The 19,832-nt window shown below is 45.6% G+C and overlaps 1 protein-coding gene across 1 annotated transcript; it reads left to right on the top strand.

Annotated features, from left to right (window-relative positions):
- The first annotated feature begins 3,693 nt into the window (after positions 1–3,693).
- Positions 3,694–19,750, top strand: LOC112309579 (caspase-14). Its single transcript, XM_024565776.3, has 7 exons — positions 3,694–4,217; positions 5,563–5,615; positions 6,947–7,096; positions 10,085–10,310; positions 10,790–10,906; positions 16,795–16,904; positions 19,405–19,750. The coding sequence occupies exons 1-7, from the start codon at positions 3,866–3,868 to the stop codon at positions 19,504–19,506; spliced, it is 1,110 nt and encodes a 369-aa protein (XP_024421544.3). The 5' UTR covers positions 3,694–3,865; the 3' UTR covers positions 19,507–19,750.
- Positions 19,751–19,832: the final 82 nt, after the last annotated feature.

A 19,832-nucleotide genomic window follows, 5' to 3' on the forward strand; every position in this document is an offset into this window, starting at 1 on the left:
CTGGCCTCTTTCACTTTGCATAGAATGAGGCTCGCCCATGATGTGGCATATTCCACACTTCGTCCTTTTTTATGGCAGAATACGACTGTACTGTATGCCTACACCATGTTATTTATCCACTCGTCGGTGGACTGATATTTGAATTGTTTCCACTTTCGGGCTCTTATGAATGATGCCACTGTGAACATGCATGTACACATGTTTCTGCGAACATTTTTATTTCTCATGTATGAGGCCTGTCCAGGAAGTATCCAGCCACGTGACATGCAAAATAGAGACATTTATTGAAGATGATACAAGATACAGGAAACATTGTACATAGGGCAGTGATGCCTCAGTCCCCTTCAAAGTAGGCACCTTGGGACCTCACACAGTTCTCCCAATCGCCATCAGCTGCCCCATCGAATTTTCCTGAATCCCATCGAAGGTCTGAAATCTCTTCCCTCTCTAAGGTGCTTTTAGTTTGGGGGAAAGCTAGAAGTTGCAGGGCTCCAAATCTGTTCTGTAGGGTGGGGTGAGTCACCTGGGTGATTGGATGTTCCACAAAAAACCTGCACAAGATAGTGATGCGTGAGCAGGCATGTTGTCGTGATGGAGCTGCCGATCACCAGTTGCCCACAGCTGCGGCCTTCTGAGTCATCCGAATAATTTCCGCAGAGGAATGTTCAAGCTTAATGCAAAATTTGATGCAGATTCATTGCTCTCCTTGCTTGGTCATTTTGAATGTGACAGCCACACAGTACACATGCTCACTCAACAGGAGTCTACCGCCCCCACGGACTAGTACAGTGAAGTCGTCATTGTTCACGCATGTGCGTTCCAGTCTTCTGTCCTTGGCTGCCAGGTTACATTGGTGTCTCACAAACCATTCTCATATTAATGATGGTTCGACTTTTTCCGGGTAGACATCATACATTTTCATTTTTGTTGCAAAAGTAGGGTTACATAATACAAATAATACAGTAATTAATAAATAATACAAGAGTAAGCTCATGTACTCACAAGTGTAAACCTACCTTTGCCTGCTCCTGTATGCCTTGGAATGCTATTGTTTGGTCATGTGGCAACTACGCTTAATCATTTGAGAAACTGCCAGACTTCTGAAGTGGCTGCACCATTTCACATCCCCAGCAGCAGTGTGAGGACTCCAGTCTCCCACATCCTCCTCAACACTTGCTATTGTCTGTTTCATTTATTACAGCCATTCTAGCAGGTACCCCGCGTTTCTCTATCCACTTTCAGGTTTAGGAAAGGGCCATTACTTTCTCCAAGCAGCAGGAAGAGGAAGTTTGGACTGTGATCCAGGCTGCCCAGGTTGGAAGGTTGGCTTTCCACTCATCAGACACGCTTGAAATTGTGTAGGAAGTGGGGATAGTAATCTCCTAACCCTAGGGTGGTGGTGAGGGTTGAGTGAGCAAATTGCACTGGTTTCCTAGGGCTGCCAGAACAAATCAGCACAAACGGGGCGGCTTCTCACAACAGAAACGTCCTCTCAGAGTTCTGGACCCTACAAGGCTAAATCAAGGTGTCAGCAGGGCCATACTCTGGGTCCTAGTCCCTTGTCTCCCAGCTTGAGGGGGAGGGAGGGAGAAAGGAGAGAAACATCAATCAGTTGCCTCTGGTGTGCACCCTGACCAGGGACGTAACCTGTAGCCTAGGCAGGTACCCTGACTGGGAATTGAACCTGCGTCCTCTGGGTTAAGGGAACTACTCCCCAACCAACTGAACCACACTGGCCAGGGCCAGAGTGGCCCCCCCCATCTTAACTGGATTACATCCGCAAAGACCCTGTTTCCAAATCAGGTCACAGATGAATGGGGTTAGGACTTCAGCATATCTTTTGGGGGGACACATCAATCCATAACACATGTTCTATGATTTACAAGTTTGAGTTTATACTTCAGGTTTTAGGTGAAAATTCCCTATTCAAAAAGAGTTACGTGGGGAGAATAGGAGAGAATAGGATGCTCGGCTCAGAGTGGCCCCCAAGTCCCCAGGGCTTGGTGTGGAGCTGTTAGGACTGGAAATGGTGTGCTGGACCAGAATGAAGGGAAGGCAGGTTGGCACAAACACTGGTCAGAGTGGCTGTCTCCTAAGAACTTACTCAGCCAGGGTGTTGAGGTCCTTTCTCAGGGCCTCTTCAGTCTCTTTCCATCCTTGTCTTAGGTGGGTGGAGCCTGATGTCAGTGAGGGCCCTGGAGGGGAGGGGCAGGGCAGATTCCGCCGCCTTACACTTGGCTGGTGAATTTCAGCCACCAGAGACTCTTCCACGTCCTATACTTGTTCAGGGCAAATAATCATAGGATTGGAGAAATTGCCTAATTTTCTCCAAACATCGAGTAAAACTGAAATTTGCCTTTGTGAACTGTGTGATTCCAGAGTCAAGTGACCCGAGGTCTGCATATCCCAGGCCCTCAAGAATTTGTTTTTTTCTGTCCTGCGGTCTCCCACGAGTATTAAACTTCAGGCAGGAAGTGGCTGGTGCGCTCCTGGCTTTGTAAACATTGCTCAGTGCCTTTTTTAAAAAAAATGATTTATTCTTGGCTGCCTCAGAGCAAATTACTTAAGAGGTGGGGCCTTGTGGGAGGAAACAGCCATCTGGTAACTAGAGAGAGGGTAAGGCCTTGTAAGCTGGAGCCAAAAGGAGAGGAATGCAAAGCTTTTGAGCTGCTACTACCCTCCGTCTCCAGAAATACATTGTAAAGTATTTCAAACAATCACAAGAGTGGAGCTCAGGGCACATTGGCCTTTGATTCCCATCACCCGAATAAAGCAATTGCCAGGGCTTTGCCGCTCCTGCTTGCCTTGCCACACTGCCCTCACTTTCCTTTGTGAAGCTTTGAAAAGCAGATCCCAGACATCGGACCTCTCACGTTGCCATAATTCAGTGTGCATCTCTAAAAAGTATGGACATCGTTCTTACTAACTGCAATGTTATTATCCCACGTGGGAAAAGTAAAGTTTTTTCGCATATCATGCAACATGCAGCCCATAGTCACATTTCTCTGTCTCAAAAATGTTCACGGTTTATTTGAGTCAGGATTCAAATAAGGTGTTGAGGTTCTTTCACCAGCTGTTCAAAAAGGTGAATAATTTGAGGGTAAACCATGATTGGAGCGAGTCAGTCCTGTGGGCCTAATCAAGCTGGGAAACCTGGCAATCACGACTCTGCGGGCGCTCAAGCTGAGATCCGCTCAGTGAGGCAATGCCCCTCCGCTCCCGCCCTCCCCTTTCCCCCGGGCTGAGCAGTGTGCGCTTCTAACTTCTCAGCTTTTGTCACCACGCAGTCTCCCCAAAATGCTGGTTCAACGCAACGGGCCTGTGGGTGTTGTTTCAGCTACCAAGTTCTAGTTCCTTGGGAAGCACTGGCTCAAGTAGCTGATAAACACTCTGGCGTCCCAGATCGGTGGTTCTCAAACTTGGCTGCCCACTGGAATCATCTGGAGAACTTTAAAAACTACTGATAGCTGGGTCTGCCACCAGAGAGTCTAATATTTTCAGTCTAGCTTGTGGCCTGGGTAGGAGGTAAGCCTAACGCGCAGCCCAGTGCAGAGACACGGAGGAGCGATGCAGGGCCCGGGATTCACCATTCAGCTCCGGCAACCGGAGCTCCAAGAGTTAAGCAGGAGGTCCTTGGGGTGGCGGGAGACAGGGGGAGCTGGGTGGGGGCGTGGCTGTGGGCGGGGCCGGGCCAGGGCCCGGCCGCGGCCAGGGCTGAAGAAAGGCGGGAGTCGCCGGAGCGAAGCCGCGGAGAGAGGACCTGAGGACCGGGCAGCCGAGCGGAAACTTCTCTTCTAACAAAGCGGAGAGCCGGCCGGCGGGAGCGGCGCGGGGCTGCGGCCTGCTTGCGTTGGTCCGGCCGGCGATGGAGGGAAGACTGGGGGTCCGCCATTTCTCGCGCTCCGAAGGCCCCGGGGCGCCCCCGAAGACCGCGCAGGCCATGGAGGAGCTGACCCTGCACATGAAGGAGACCCTGGACGTGCTGACCCCGCTGGAGCTGCGTAATTTCCGCGACATCCTTAAAAAAGTGGACGAGGAGCCGCGCGTGACCCAGGTGCAGCTGGAGCTGGAGGGCGACAACACCTGGAAGCTGGCCCGGCTCCTGGCCAAGCAGTACTACGCGTCCGCGCCGCGCGTCCTCACCAAGGTGCTGCAGCAGCTGCCCCGCGCCGACCTGCTGCCGTGCTGGGAGATCGATCCGCCCGCCAACGGCCCAGGTGAGCGCCGGGATCCCCGGGCTGGGAGCACTGGCGGAAGGTGGTTCTGGGGCTGCGCGGGGGTTTGGCCCCTTCGGCAAGAAATTTCCGTGCCGGTCCCCTGGGGCGACTCGGCGCGCAGCGGAGCTGCTGGAAAAGGTCACGCGAGCAAGGAGGGTGCGAGCTTCGAGGGAACCATTGAATCTGCGGTGGGAGGTGGGAGTCCCGGGGTACACGGGCAGGATAGTCGCCATTTCCAGGCTAGTTGGAGATATTGGCCAGTTGGAGAGGAGCCACAGGGATCTACTAGTTCGTTTTGGGGTGGGCTCAGAAATCAGGTCGACTCAACAGGCCGGGGATGCATTTTAAAAAGTACCTCCAAGTGATTATGATGTGGCCGATGATACCGTGAGCAACCCGGGGTTGGAGTCCCCTCTGCCACATCTCCAGTGGGCGTTTGGGGGAGAGGGTCCTCTCCTCCTTGCCCAACGTTAGCCCATTTGCCATAAATCTGGGAAGATGCGGCTTAGGATGAAGAAATGTAGTAGTAGGTAGCAGGTTGAGGAAGATTAGCCCTTCCTGCCATTTAATACGTGTTTGTGTGTATAATGTATAAAACGTACTGTCAATGGTCCATGCGCTCAGCCTGCTTATGACCTGGTGGAGCTGTGAGGTATGTAGCTGTTGCTGATCTTTGCAGACTGGGAATGGTAGTGGTTCCTCTCCTGGAACGCCCCACAGATGAGACCTGTAGGCGCCCTATCGGCCCAGGAAGCCTGGGTTGCTCCCTCTGTTTGCTGCACCTGCACGGCGCCGACGGTGCCCCTCCCCTTCTTTGTTCATGGATCACACTTTTATAGCCCTTTAGGCTGTGACTCATTCACGATGGGCAAAGTGTTTTTCTTTCTTTCTCAGATTCATGCGAACTACACAATGTCATGGCTACTACACGCTGTAGGCCAATATGTCTTTGAATTGAATGCTAAAATATTCTGTTAAATAAAAAGAGTGAAGCAGGGCCTAGTTCTTTCACTTCATCTGTCTGCTGTTTATTGATTGATGTCTTGTCTCCTTCCCAGGAAGTGCATGTGCGCAAAGTCGGTTAGCCCTTGTTCTCTTCATCTCCGGCCTCTGCCTTTCTGCCCCTGCACCTGCCTGGGGGCTACGGGAGTTCTCTCTTAGGTTTCCAGCCTCCTGCGTTTGGGAGGGGGTGGGTGTTCCTATCCAAGGAAACTGTTCTAAAATGAAATCCAAGGCTGCTGGACTGGAAAACACAAGAAGCCATTGAAGTCCTCAGGGGAAGTGTGATTATAAAGAAAAATAATAATGCTTGTTTTCTGTCCTCTTTCCATGAAAATTCATTCAGTGATCCCAAGAAAACGCCTAAGGAGAAGCTGTGACTATGTGGACGGTGATTTGGTAAATATCTTGACTCTTACTTCAGTACTACACCCTGGTTAGTAAAATCAGTACTGAGCTGCCACTCCAGCGTTTGGGGTGCTGCTCCTGTTGGGTGAAAGATGACTGACGGCCTGTGTGCTTGTCTCCCGTGGTCAGACCTCACTGCTTTCCGGTATAACGGTAAAAGCTAAACAGTTGCCAGGTAAAAAGCGCTGTGCGTGCATTAACCAAAATCTGCTACTATCTCCACTTTACAAACGTAGAAAAGTGAGGCGCTGGAGATAAAACACTGTTTCCATGGCCTTAGGGTTTGTTTGTTTTTTGAAATTTTATTATGGGTATTTTAAAGATATGCTAAGTACAGGGGCAGAAAAAATGAATCCTCCAAAACATTAGTCCAGCATACTTATCATCCAGCTTCAACAATTAGCAACATAATGGCCAGTCTTGTTTCAGCTGCTCCCCCTCCCAAGTATTTTAAAGCAAATGCAGACATCCTATCACTTTCATCTCCATACGCTTTATCTTACTTAGTATGTATCTCTGAGAAAGACTTTTCTCAAAACAGAACCATAATGCCCTTATTGTACCTAAAAACAAACTCCTTACACCTGGCGAAGATGCAGGCGGCGTTCAGATTTGCTGGGCTGGTTCCCACGTCTCTTATTACAGTTGGTTTGTTGGAGTCAGAACTCTGGGCTACACAATTGCACTCGACTGCTTTGTCTCTTTAAGACTCTTAATTTACAAAATTTCTTTAACCTTTTTCTGGTTGTTTACTTGTTGAAGAACCCAGTCTATCTGTCCTGTAAAATGTCCCACCTTCTGGATTTTGATGACTGTAACCCTGTGTCGTCATCATTTACCCCTTCCCGCCATCTGCCCTGTGTCTTTAATCTGGTAGTTATGGCCATCTGTAGGGATTTTCTGAGATTGGCCTACCGGTCCCGGTCTGAGAAAGGTATTTGAAAGAACTGTAAACCCAGTCACACCTCCCCTCCCGAACTGGCAGCAGAGGTCGTCGGTGTTGTGTTTCTGGTCTGAACCCAGAAACCTCGCCATTAACCCCAGAAGGAACTCATCGTTGGGCGTACACTTGACCCTTGCACAACACGGGTTGGAGCTGCGCCCGTCCACTCACAAGGGAGATTTCAGTTGACCCGCGCAGTTCCAGCCCGTGTTGTTCGAGGGTCCAAGTGGCTGGCTGTACTTACAGGAGGGTTTTCTACCGTGCAGAGGGTAGCTGCTCCTGGCCCCCTCGTTGTTCAGTGGCCAGCTGCATAGGGTGTATTTGGCTTTCTGAGTGTGGTTTGGTCTAAGTCCTGTTTCTTGGCCTCGCTGGAAAACAGGACTGTTACGACCTGAGCGGCGGCCGGAAGGCGTTCCTCATGTGTGTGAAGAAGAACAGGCCAGGGGCCAGCCAGGACGTCGAGCTGATGAAGCAATGGCTTGGCCAGTGCCTGTTTGAATATACATTGTGCATCGACCCTGGCAAAAAGGTAATGAACGAAAAATAAAAATGAAACGTTGTGGGTTGGATTTTATAACCTTCCTTTCCTTTTTTTTAGAAAAAATATTAGGTTTTAGTCCCTAGCGAGAGTCAGGACCTGTGAGCCGTGACCTGTATGCCCTGATGAAATTCTTTATGTGAATTTCTTTATATGAAATACAAAGAAATGTGTGTGATACCCCAGCTCCATGTCCAGGCAAGCAGGACCTCTTGGGTGTTAGTTTTAGCTGGAGCTGTGCACTTGAAGAGGGAAAGGGATCTTAAGAAGGTGTCCTAAGTGTGGGCAAGGAGGCCCGAGGATGACCAGAGTGGGCAAGGTCCACGGCGTCTGGGAGAAGGGAAGACCAAGGAAACAGCTTTGAGAGGTCCGCAGGAGGCCAAGCCAGAGGGATTCCAGCAAATGGGAGCCGCGGGCTTTGAGAAGTCCTTGTGGGGCTTACTTGGAACCACGTGATGGGCGGGGAGAGGGTCGCTGGGAGACCTGGGGAGAATAGTGTTGCGACTTAATTATGTGGCACAGAAAAAATCAGATGGATGAGTGGTGGGGGCAGGGTGGGAACTCCATTGTGATCTCTCTGATCTTAGTTCAGTCATGGCCTTGACCTGGCCGTATTTGGGGACAATGACACAGGAAAGCCCTTCAAGATCCCAGGAGTCACTGCGAATGAACATGAAGGAACAGTGCAGCGAAGGGCTGTGAATGCAGTGTGGACTGCCGGGGCTGGAATCCTGTCTCTTACTGGTGGTGTGACCTTAAATCTGGTTCGCAACTGAAGGTGATTTTGTCCCCCAGAGGACACCTGGCAATGTCTGGAGACACTTTTGGTTGTCACAACGGGATGTGCTATTGGCATCCGGTGGGTAGACACAAAGAATTTTCTGGCCCTAAATGTCAGTAGGACAGTGGTTTTAGTAATTGACTGCTTCCTTGTCTGTGCAATGGGGGTGGCGAGGGTGAGTTACTTGTAGGGCAGCTGGGGGGATGAAATGAGCTCCCAGGTGTAAAAGTTCTCAGAATAGTAGCTGGCTTATAGTTAAGCGCTCAATAAATTTCAATTGTTTTAATTATTTCAAAGCTAAAAATGGACTCCTTCATTTCCCCCCAAGGATTGTACTAGAATCTCTTGCACATTACAGGGTTTTTAATCAAGTCCCTTCCATGTAGATGACAGATATTGCTAATACTCTTTTGGTTTATTCTCTTAAAGATCCAGAAATGGCCTCTTTCTCCACATCCTGTCAACATTTACTTATAAATATTTAGCAATCTTGCTGAGAAGAGTGTTTTTAAGTTTCACTCAAAGCTCACTGTTTTAAGTTTCGCTTTCTAAGCCAGTAGTGTGGTTGAACATCTCTGCGGACTCTCTGGCCGGTTCCTGCTGGGTTCTCTTTTTCTTATACTAGTTCTGTTCCTGAACATTATGCATTTACAAAATCTAGTGCAAATATTTTTCTCCTGCTCTGTTACTTGCCTTGTGACTTTTCATTGTCTTAAGTCTTAGGGAAGTCTTTGAATTTTTGTGAGTAAACTGGTTGATCTTCCTGTTTGTTGGCTCTTGGTTTTTGTGCTTTGAGTAACCCCATGCCTTCCCACTTTTAAAAAATTCAAATGATTTTTCTGTGATTTTTAAAAAATAGCTTAAGGTTTACCTTCGCTCTGTAATTTTACTTTTGTAATAGTGTGGTGTAGGAAGTCTAACTTGATTTCCAAATGGATAATTGGGCATCTCAACATTTATTGAATGTTCCATCCTTTCTCCACATTAAAAATTCCACTGTTATCATGAACTAAATTCCCATATCATAGTACTTGAACTGGTTTCAGGATTCTAAAATATTCCATTCATATATTTGTTTATCATTTTGCCAGTATTTTCACTTTTTTTTCACCATGATTTTGTAGTACCTTTTGGTATTGGATAGGACCTATCCCCCTATTGTTGTTTTTCCTTCTGAATGTTCTTGGCATTCTTGAGAATGATCTGTTCTCTATGGCCTTGAGAATCTTCTGGTTAACTTTACAGGAATCCTTTGGGATTTTGATGGACATGACATCAACTTGAGATTAATTTGGAGGGAATTAGCAAATTAATAGTATTGAGTCACCTCAAAGCTTTGGCAGGTCCTGGTTTGCGCGTGTTGCCTCCTCATCAGTTTTTGTATGGTTTTATCACTCAGGTAAGGTGTGTTCCTTGTTAGGCTTTCCCCCCAGGCTATTTTAGTTTTGTTGTGACCACGAACGGGATCCCGCTTTTCCATTATGTGACTTAAATAATTACTGCTGGGTATTTGGGGGAATGCAGATTTCTGGGTTCATCTCGTATCCCTTTAACCTGACGATCTCTAATTCTAATAGTTTTTTGGTTGATTTATTTTATATTTCTAGGTAGTCACCATGTCTGTATATATGTAACGTGTTTGGCCTTTTGTTTCCAATATTCAAACTTTATTTTATTGTTACTTTACCTCACTGAGATGGGTAGGATCTTTACTATAACATACACGCCTGGGAGCAGTGACAGCAGCCACCTGTGTGATGGATTTTGATGGCATCTGTCGATAGACTCGGACAGGTGTATATTATTGACTGGACCTCCTCCCTTCCCTTCCCTTATGGAGACTATTAATTTTATAAAATAATTTTTATATGTTAAAGCAAGTTCATTATAAGATTGAAATCCATTAACCCTTTGGGGAGCTATAATTCTGTTGTATTTCGTGGTAGACGATCAGAAATGCCCTAATTTGGTCAAACAAGAACCGGTAGCACAAGAAGAAATCAAACAAATTCTGAGGGCGACCACAGGGAGTGACCACTCAACACACGAACGTGTACCTCATTCTACCTCTGCTAGAGATGGAGGTATTTTCATATTTCTCATCTCCCTGGACCACCTCGTAGTGAAGGGGCCACCTCTAGTGTTCCCGATTGTTTTTTGCCCTTCAATTCTTTTTAATATGTTCTCCTATTTTACAGGACTTAATTGACATGCTAACATCATTTCGTGATGGATTAAATGAAATTAAAGATGAAGTTAGCTGTTGCCTTGTCACTCTCATGTCCCATGGAGAAAACGGCTTTATTAAAATGAAGGATGACGACAAAGTCAGCCTGGAATTCATTTTTGACATGTTTAATAATAAAAATTGTCCCGCTCTGCACGAGAAACCGAAGATCTTTATAATCCAGGCCTGCAGGGGAGGTAAGTGGAGACTTCCTTGGAATCGTCACGTTGCTAGAGAATTCTCATACTGATGATAGAGAAAAGAAAAACAAGTCTAAAAATCTACGTGTGTAGATAATATGTATGAAATTAGAGAATGCTTAGCCGACGCAACTTCAGTCGTGTAGTATACTAGGGGCTCTGAGCTGGGAGGAAGGGATGGATGGATGGAAAACTTACCTGGGACAGAATAGCTAACTTGGGCTGAGGAACAAACCAAGTCGCCGACTTCGGGAGGTAGGTCTGGGAAGCTCACATTCTGAGAGAGGTGTGTGCAATTGCCAAGGGACCTCCCACCATCCCTGTGATTCCCGGTGGCTTGTGGGACTGACATCTGACTTAGCTTTCTGTGCATATTGGTCACGCGTGGACATGCCAGCTTGTGATGACTTTTATTAAGGGGTGCTGGTGTCAGTGATGAATTACTGTAGTGTGTCTCTTCATTCCTCAAAAACTAGAGAGAAGAGATGGTGGTGTTGAAACAGATGATGAGCCCATGGACTCGGACGACATATCAGAGAAGAGGAGGCTGCCCACGTTCAGCGATTACTTCGTCATCTACCCTACCCAGTCAGGTGAGACCGTGAAGGTAGATGGCTGTGAGATACACCTCTGCTGGAGAGTTTCAGTCATTCCTAATGATTTTAAAAATCTTTTTAGAAAAATGAACTGTGGTTTTCCAATTGATGTTTGTTTATAAGAAGTGTTTTTTTAATTAAAAAATATGTTTTATTGATTTTAGAGAGAGAGAGAGAAAGGGAGGGAGAGAGAGAAACATGGATGGGTTGCCCACCACATGTGCTTCAATCAGGGATCGAACCTGCAACCTCGGCATGTGCTCTGATGGGAATTGAACCCCCAGCCTTTTAGTGTATGGCACTATGTTCCAACCAACTGAGCCACACTGGCAAGGGCTAAAGGAGAAGTTTTTATTAACTCCTTCGTCTCCCTTCAAAAATAGTTACTGCCCTGGCCAGGTAGCTCAGTTGGTTGGAGCATTGTCCTGGTATGCCAGGGTTGTGGGTTCGATCCCCAGTCAGGGCACATGCAGGAATCAACCAATAAGTCAATGTTTTTTTTTCTCTTTCTTTCTCCCCCTCTCCCCCCTCCCCTCCCCCTCCCCCCTCCTATCTCCTACCTCCTTTCTCTCTCTCTTTCTCTAAAATCAATTTTAAAAATGGTTCCTACTTTCGGAAATGGCAGGTTGGCATCTCGCTGTTTATTTCTCCCAGGAAGACATCGACCACTTAGGAAAGTACCACAAAGGAAATAAAATCATTAGTTCTCATGTGAAAATGATGTTGGCCCAAAAGCTAGCTCTGCCACTTGCTATCTTTGAGACTTCCAATACTTTTTAGCCTCCAGATATTTAAGTTTCTTCATGTAAAATGAAAATGATCACATTGACTCATGTCATTAGGATGTTATATAAGTTAAATTACATAATGCAGGTATTGTGCTCATTTTACCAATTGGCATAATAAATACCAAAAATTAGCTACTGTTATTACTAATATATTATGCTAATAGCATTACCATTATTAGTAGTAGTGCTGTTACTAATAAGTTGAAGCCTAACAAAATCTTATGTGCAGAAAAGGGGTGGACTTGCAAGGAAAATATAGAGAAGGTGTAAGTTAGTGGTCAAGGACATTTATTTGGCTGATTTTTTTAAAAGATTTTACTTATTTATTTTTAGAGAGAGGGGAAGGGAGGGACAAAGAGGGAAAGAAACATTAATGTGTGGTTGTCTCTCGCGTGACCCCTACTGGGGACCTGGCCTGCAACCCAGGCGTGTGCCCTGACTGGGAATCAAAGCAGTGGCCCTTTGGTTCTCAGGCCAGCACTTAATCCACTGAGCCACACCAGCCAGGGCTATTCAGCTGTTTTTATCTTGACCTTCTTCAAAAAAGATTAAGGTAGTTTATAAATAAATAAATAAATAAATATCCAGAAAGTATTCAGCCATGTAATATGCAAAACAAAGACTTTAATGAAGAAGATAGTAAGATACAAGAAACATTGTACATAGGACAGTGATGCCTCAGTCCCCTTCAAAGTAGGCACCTTGAGACCTCACACCATTCTCCCAATCACCATCAGCTACTCCATTGAATTTTCCTGAATCTCATCAACAGTCTGAAATGTCTTCCCTTTCAAAGGTGATTTTAGTTTGGGGAAAAGCCAGAAGTCCCACAGCGCCAAATCTGGGCTGTAGTGGGGCTGAGTCACCTGGGTGATCTGATGTTTCGCCAAAAAACTCTTCACGAGACGTGATGCATGAGTGGGTGTGTTGTGATGAAGCTGTCAGTCACCAGTTGCCCACAGCTGCGGCCTTCTGAATCATCAGAATAGTTTCTGCGGAGGAATGTTCAAGCTTAATGCAAATTGATGCAGATCTGTTGCTCTACTTGCTCAGTCATTTTGAATGTGACAGCCACACAAGTACACATGCTCCCTCAACAGAGTCTACTGCCCCCACTGACTAGTACAGGGAAGTCGTCATTGTTCACACATGTACGTACCAGTCCACTCTCCTGGGCTGCCAGGTTGCATTGATGTCACACAAACCATTCTCATTATATTAACAGTGGCTGGACTTCTTACAGATGGACCTCATATATAGATGTGATTCAAGATAAAATGTTAGTGGAGAAATGAAAGATGAAATCTAGTAAATGGTGAGACGTTAAGAATGTCCTTGGTTATTCACCCGAGAGAGATGAAAGCACGTGTCCTCATCATAGTCGTTTGTACGCAGATGCTCATAGCAGCTTTCTCTGAGTAGTCAGAAACTCTGAGTAACCCAGATGGCCAGCCAGCCAATCATGGTGTATCTTACTTCGAACACTACTTGGCATTAAGGAGAAATGAGCTCCCAATGCATGCTGTAACATAGGTGAAGCTCAAAATAGTTACACGGACTGAAAGAAACCAGGTAAAGTACGGACTGTAGGATTCCGTTTTATGAGATTGTAGACAGTGCAAAGAAATCTGTGTGTAGTGACGGAAGGAAAGTGAGTGGTGCGGGGTGGAGGATGAGGGGACAGAAGGGTCCCAAAGGGACATGAGGTCACTGGGGGGTGATTGGTATGTTCATTGTTATTGTGGTGATGGTTTCACAGAAGCTTACATATGTTAAAACTTATTAAATTCCATACTTAAAACACATATGCATGATTGCCAGTTATCAATTATACATTAATAAAGCTGTAAGATTTTTTTTATTGATTGATTTTAGAGAGAGAGAGAGAGGAAGGGGGAGAGGGACAGAGAGAGAAATAATGATTTGTTGTTCCACTTACTGATGCATTCACTGGTTGATTCTTGTATGTGCCCCAACCAGGGATTGAACCCACAATTCCACAATTTTGCAGTATCGGGACGATGCTCTAACCACCTGGGCTAGGGCCTAAAGCTGTAAGATTTTTTTAAAGGTTTATTTATTTATTTTTAGAGAGGGAGAGGGAGGGAGGAAGAGGTGGAGAGAAACAGCAATGTGTGGTTGCCTCTCACTTGCCCCTTACTGGGGACCTGGCCCGCAACCCAGGCATGTGCCTTGACTAGGAATCAAACCAGCACCCCTTTGGTTTGGAGGCCGGCACTCAATCCACTGAGCTACACCGGCCAGGGCAAAGCTGTAAGATTTTTTAAAAGTTAGGTCTAATGCCCTGGCCAGCATGGCTTAGTTGGTTGGAGCATCTTCCCGTACTGAAAGGTGGCTAGTTCGATTCCCAGTCAGGGCACATGCCCAGGTTACAGGCTCGATTCCCTGTTGGGGCACATGCAGGAGGCAGGCAATCAGTGTTGCTCTGTTACATCGATGTTTCTCTCTCTCTCTCTCCCTTCCCCTCTCTCTCGAATGAGAATAAAATGAACCTTTAAAAAAAAAAAGTTAGATACAAGACAAGCATGCCTACGATCACCACTGCTATCTAACATGGCATGGGAGATCCTGGCTAATGCATTAAGATAAGGAAAAAAGGTATAGGGTAAGTATTCTAGAAATCAATAGTTTTGAATATAGTAGTGATAATACATTATAACATATAAAGAAAAGTACATTATTTTTTCTTGTTTTAGTGAATGATAAGCAAAAACTGGGTTAGAAAATGATAAAACATTCCTGAAAGACATGAATAAATGATGGGAAATACCATGCTTATGGTTGGGGAATTTCAACACCAGGGAAATGACTGACAGTTTTTTTCCAAGTCATTCTATAAGTTGAATTCCAAAGTGGTTTTTTTTTTCCCCATGGAATTGACAAACTAATCAGAACTATTATCGAACAAGTAAGGGTCAAGACAAGAAACCTCGAACTCTAATTCTGATGAATGAATGAATTTTACAACTATGTGCTGGCTCATATATGTTTGAGGGCTAGAGATTCAGGAATGAACAAAGAAGCTAAAAATCTCTGCCTCCATTCAGCGTATGTTCCCGTGAGGGAGACAGACAATAGACACACAGCGAAAAGAGGTATGGTATCCCTTTATGATTCCATTTGCATAAAGTTCCAAAACAGGCAACGCTAATCTGTGGCGTTGGCGGTCAGGATACAGCTTGCCCCTGGGTGTTTGGACTGGTAATGACCAGAGTGGGCCAGAGGGGGGCTCTGGGAGTGGTGGAACCTTCTTGTTTCCTGACGAGGGTGCCAGGTACGCGGGTGTGTCCATTTTGTGAATATCGAGCTATTACATACTCTTAATACTTTGCGCACGGTTCCATGTGATGGTTACCCTTCAGTGAAAAGTATAAAGTTATGTTAGGTGGGAGTGAGAGCTATGGAGAAAAACAATGCAGGAACAGGAGATTGGGAATGTTGAGGGATAGGGGCAGAGACTGCAGTTTCTAAAAAAAGATGCATAAGGGATGTCCCCACTGAGAGGCTGATTATATTGTAGAGACTTGAAGGACGGGAGAGAGTGAGCTCTGCAGCTATTTGAGAGAATTCATCTTGTAAAATGGGAGCAGTTAGTGCGAAGGACTAACAAAGCTCTGAGTATCAGCCTGTGTGTAGACAGACGGACTGCTGGGGTGGAATAAGGCTGTAATTCCCCTCCAAGTGCTGCTTTTACCATATACCTTAGGAACAACCTAATGTCTATCCGTAGGGGACTAATCAAATGAGTTATAGGGAAATTAGACAGTCTGACAAAGGAGCCAGTACTAATCAGCGGAGAAAGAATGGACCACTCAGTAAACGGTGCTGAGAAAATTGTTTCTCAGTGGGGAAAAAGTAATTTATGTTCAGATGTCTTGGCATTGAATTCATTGTATTTTAATCACGTGCAGTCTCCATCTATAGTCACATTTCCTTCCTTACCTTTAGTATTTGTGTCATCCTTCTTTTTATTCTTGATCAGTTTTTTTCCAGGGGTTTATTTATGTAATTAAGAACCCATTTTTATTTATTTATTTATTTATTGTTATTCAATTACAGTTGTCTGCATTTTCTCCCCATCCTTCCACCCCACCGCAGCCGAACCCCCCTCCCTCCCCCACCTCCACCCTCCCCCTTGATTTTGTCCATGTGTCCTTTATAGTAGCTCCTGTAAACCCTTCTCCCCACTGTCCCTCCCCCCTCCCCTCTGGCTATTGTTACATTGTTCTTAACTTCAATGTCTCTGGTTATATTTTGTTTGCTTTTTTCTTTTGTTGATTATGAAGAACCCATTTTTAATTTTGTCAATCCTCTCTGGTATTATGTTTGTTTTGATTTCATTAATTTTGGCTCATATTTCCATTTTTCTCCATTTTTGGGAGGTTTATTCTACTCTTCCCAACTATTTTAGTTAGGTACTTGACTCCTTATTTTATACCTTTAAAAAAAACGTAAACACGGGCCCTGACCGGTGTGGCTCAGTTGGTTGGGCGTCATCCTGCAAAGCAAAAGGCCGCTGGTTTGATTCCCGGTCCAAGCACCTGCCTAGGCTGTGGGTTCAGTCCCTGGTTGGGGCATGTAGGAGAGGCAACCAATCAATGCTTCTCTCTCACATCAATGTTTCCCCCTCTTTTTCCCTCCCTTCCCATAAATTCCATATAGATGTATTTAGGAGTATTTAGCTTAAAACGCTGTAACAAAAGTCAGCAATAAAAAAAGAGAAGAGGGATAAAATGAAGCAAGTGGCACAATGACAACCGTTGAATCTGAGGAATGATTATCTGGGCATTTGTTAAATTTGCTTTCTCCTTTTGTGTATATCTGAAAACTTGTATTTAAAAAATGCATATTAAAAGAATGCTGGGTTGAGAGTTTTTGTGCTGTTGGTCATACGAGTCCCCTCGGAGGTGCAGGTGTGTGCCGTGTCTGTCACGGGCCCAGACACACTTCTGCTAACGGCAGTGTGTTTCTGCCGTCTCGGTTCAAAGCCATTTCCTAGGCCCTAACTGTGGCCGCGGAGCAGTTAGCACAAGCGGAGGAGGAGTATGGACAAAATGTTTTTGTTTTAATTTGTAGATCACGTTGCTCTACGGCACCCCCTCACTGGCTCTGTGATGATCCAAGCAATGACTGACGTCTTTAAAGAATGTGGAAATAAGTGGCACATCGCTGACTTTTTCACCAAAGTGAGTGAGTTCCAGGGGATCGTGTGGTCTGCTCACTCTGAAGCTAATGCACTCGATGAGAAGGTTTTCGTGACAGGATTGAGCCTAGCCATGCAAGTTTTTGCTTGAAGACACTGGGCTGATTATGAGTGTAGAGCGGGAGTCCCCAACCTTTTGGGCCCCAGGAACTGGTTTCGTGGAAGATTTTTCTAGGGGGATGGGTGGGGGGAGACAGGAGGCAGAGCTCAGGCCACTCACCTCCTGCTGTGTGTCCTGGCCCTGTTCCTAACAGGCCATGGACTGGTACTGGTCTGCAGCCTGGGGTTTGGGGACCCCTGGTGTATAGGACTGTGGCAGCGTTGTTCAGAAGACAGGGCTGAGCCACATGCCATGGGGAACTGATAGTGACACTTTCTATTCATTGGTAACATAATTGAGTGGGCTGTTAGGTGAGCTGGCCTCACAGCTCCCCAGGGAAGGGAGAACCTAAAGGCTTCTTTGAAGACCAACACTGGCCCTGGTCTGTGTGGCTCAGTTGGTTGGAGCAGTCATCCTGTAAACCAAAAAGTCACGGGTTTGATTCCCGGTCAGGGCACATGCCTAGGTTGTGGGATTGGCCCTCAGTTGGGACATGTATGAGAAAGCAACAGATCGATATTTCTCTCCCTCTCTTCCCCCCCTCTCTAAAATCAATAGGCATATCCTCAGGTGAGGATAAAAAAAAAATTAAAAATTAAAAAAAAAAAGACAGACCCTGGCTGGCATGAGTCCCCCAGCTGATAGCCCATGGTCAGTGTTCACTGGGGGAATGACTGAGAGGCTGAGAGTCGGAGCACATTCATGTGTGGGCTGTAGCTTGGAGGATAGCCAGGTTACAGGGGCTTATCATCAGGTTTAAAGCGTAATTCTCTTCTTAATCTTGGCCTTTAATACTCAAAGAGAGGTAGTTAGAGAAGGTTGTATATGAGCACAGTGACAGCAACACTAACATGGATGGTGTGGCTCACCCTGTGCTTTACAGATGTTAATCCATTTAAGTCCCTAACCACCCTCGAGCAGCTGTGGGGTCACCACGCTGCCAGTTGGTGTTCCAGCCCAGGCCGAGGGCTTCCGGGTTCTATGCAGTAACCCATCCTCCCTTCCGCAAGGGATGGTAACTATTTTATTCCTTTAAAAGAAATTATTGTTAATACTTTACATACGATGCTTAACTTTTTTTTTTAAACACCTCATTTAGGTAAGCCCTTGGGAAAAAATGTTAAAGGGCGGGATACTGACAATTTGGATGGTGATTCCAACCATATTCCCAAATATCACCGATTGCTCCATTTTTCTCTTTCAAAAATTAGTTTCTTGTCAGTTTCTCATGAATGTGTAATAATAAAGACAGATTTAACCAACTGTACATAGAAATCCATTTTAGCTTAATGCTAACTGAAAAACTGTTTTGCCGAGTAACGTTTGCTAAGTCTTTAAAGAACACCAGTCATTTTTTTTTTTTAATTCACCATGTTAACCATTTTTAGGGCTGTCGTTCAGGGGCATTGAGCACATTCACATGGTCATGCAACCATCGCCCCCAACCCTCTCCATCTTCCCGAACTGAGACTGCCCCATTAAACAGTGACTCCCCATTCCTCCTCCCCACCTCCAGCCGCCACCACTCTTCTTTCTGTCTCTATGAATTTGACTACTCTAGGCTCCTCCTATAAGTGGAATATTACAGTATTTGTCCTTTTGTGTCTGGCTTACTTCACTTAACATAACACCCTTATCCAATCATGTTATAGCACGTGCCGAAATCTCCCTCCTTTTTAAACACCCTCATTCTTAAAGCTCTTGCTGAGTAGAGGCTGGTGAGAAAATGTCTAGAAATGAACACAAGGTGGCCTTAGCATTAAAGGCACTTAGAGCTTAGCTAGCAGGTGACAGATGTGCTTACAGCCAACCATGGAAGCGTACCGCTGTTGGATACTTTAGATATAGCATAATCCTATGCTTGCTTTCTTTTTTTTAAAGATTTTATTTATTTTTAGAGAGAGGGGAAGGGGGGGAGAAAGAGAGGGAGAGAAACAGCAATGTGTGGTTACCTCACATACCCCCAACTGGGAAACTGGCTCTCAACCCAGGCATGTGCCCTGACTGGGAATCAAACCGGCAACCCTTTGATTCCCAGGTCGGCACTCAATCCACTGAGCTACACCAGCCAGGGCATAATCCTACACTTTCATTGTGCCATGAGTACCAGGCTCAGAAAGGGTTACTACCTGCCCTGATATTACCCAGGGGCAAGCTTGAGACGGAGCCCAGGTCTGTGGACTCTTCAGTCCAGCGTTCTTTCTGTCTCACAGGGCTAGTTCCAAGCACTTTGCTTGGAAGCCCCCTGGCGATGGTTGGGACATCTCCTTCCAAAGCTGTTTGCGTTGTTTTCCTGGTGGGGTCAGAATTCTGCCGTCTCATCCTGTGGGGGTTCCTGAAAGGCTTTACACGCCCTTGGACGGTGTGTGCTTTTCTGTTGCAGGTGAATAACAAAGTGGTGCACACCGAGTTTCGGCTACGGGAGGAACCCATCAAAGTATCGCTTGTAATGGAGTCAACTCTAACTAAATCCGTGTACTTTTGACATCAGCAAGATTTTAAAAATAAGGACTGCTTTACAGTAGACTTTCTAAAGAACTGTGAGGCTTTGTAGCATAGTATAAACAGTTACCATGTTGCATTATTTCTGTCATTAGTTGTATTTCTGCCATTTGTTTTGTATATATTCTAAGATTTAATTCTGCTTATTTGGAACTTGTAAATACCCTGACTTTTTGTACTGAACATTTTTTTCCCTGAACTCTTATTAAAACAGAAGTCCAGCTGGATGTGTATACTGTTTTTATCCTTGCTTCTGCTTCCGATTACACCCATCCTCTCCTCTCTCAATGGGGTGCTGATGTTAAGCCT

Source organism: Desmodus rotundus, chromosome 8 (genome assembly GCF_022682495.2).
Source record: "Desmodus rotundus isolate HL8 chromosome 8, HLdesRot8A.1, whole genome shotgun sequence".
Taxonomy (NCBI): Eukaryota; Metazoa; Chordata; class Mammalia; order Chiroptera; family Phyllostomidae; genus Desmodus; species Desmodus rotundus.

Coding starts and splice junctions, on each gene's coding strand:
- LOC112309579 (XM_024565776.3), top strand. CDS start 3,866: ATGGAGGGAAGACTGGGGGTCCGCCATTTCTCGCGCTCCGAAGGCCCC. Junction 7,097..10,084: donor GCATCGACCCTGGCAAAAAG/GTAATGAACGAA, acceptor CCTATTTTACAG/GACTTAATTGACATGCTAAC. Junction 16,905..19,404: donor TCGCTGACTTTTTCACCAAA/GTGAGTGAGTTC, acceptor TTTCTGTTGCAG/GTGAATAACAAAGTGGTGCA.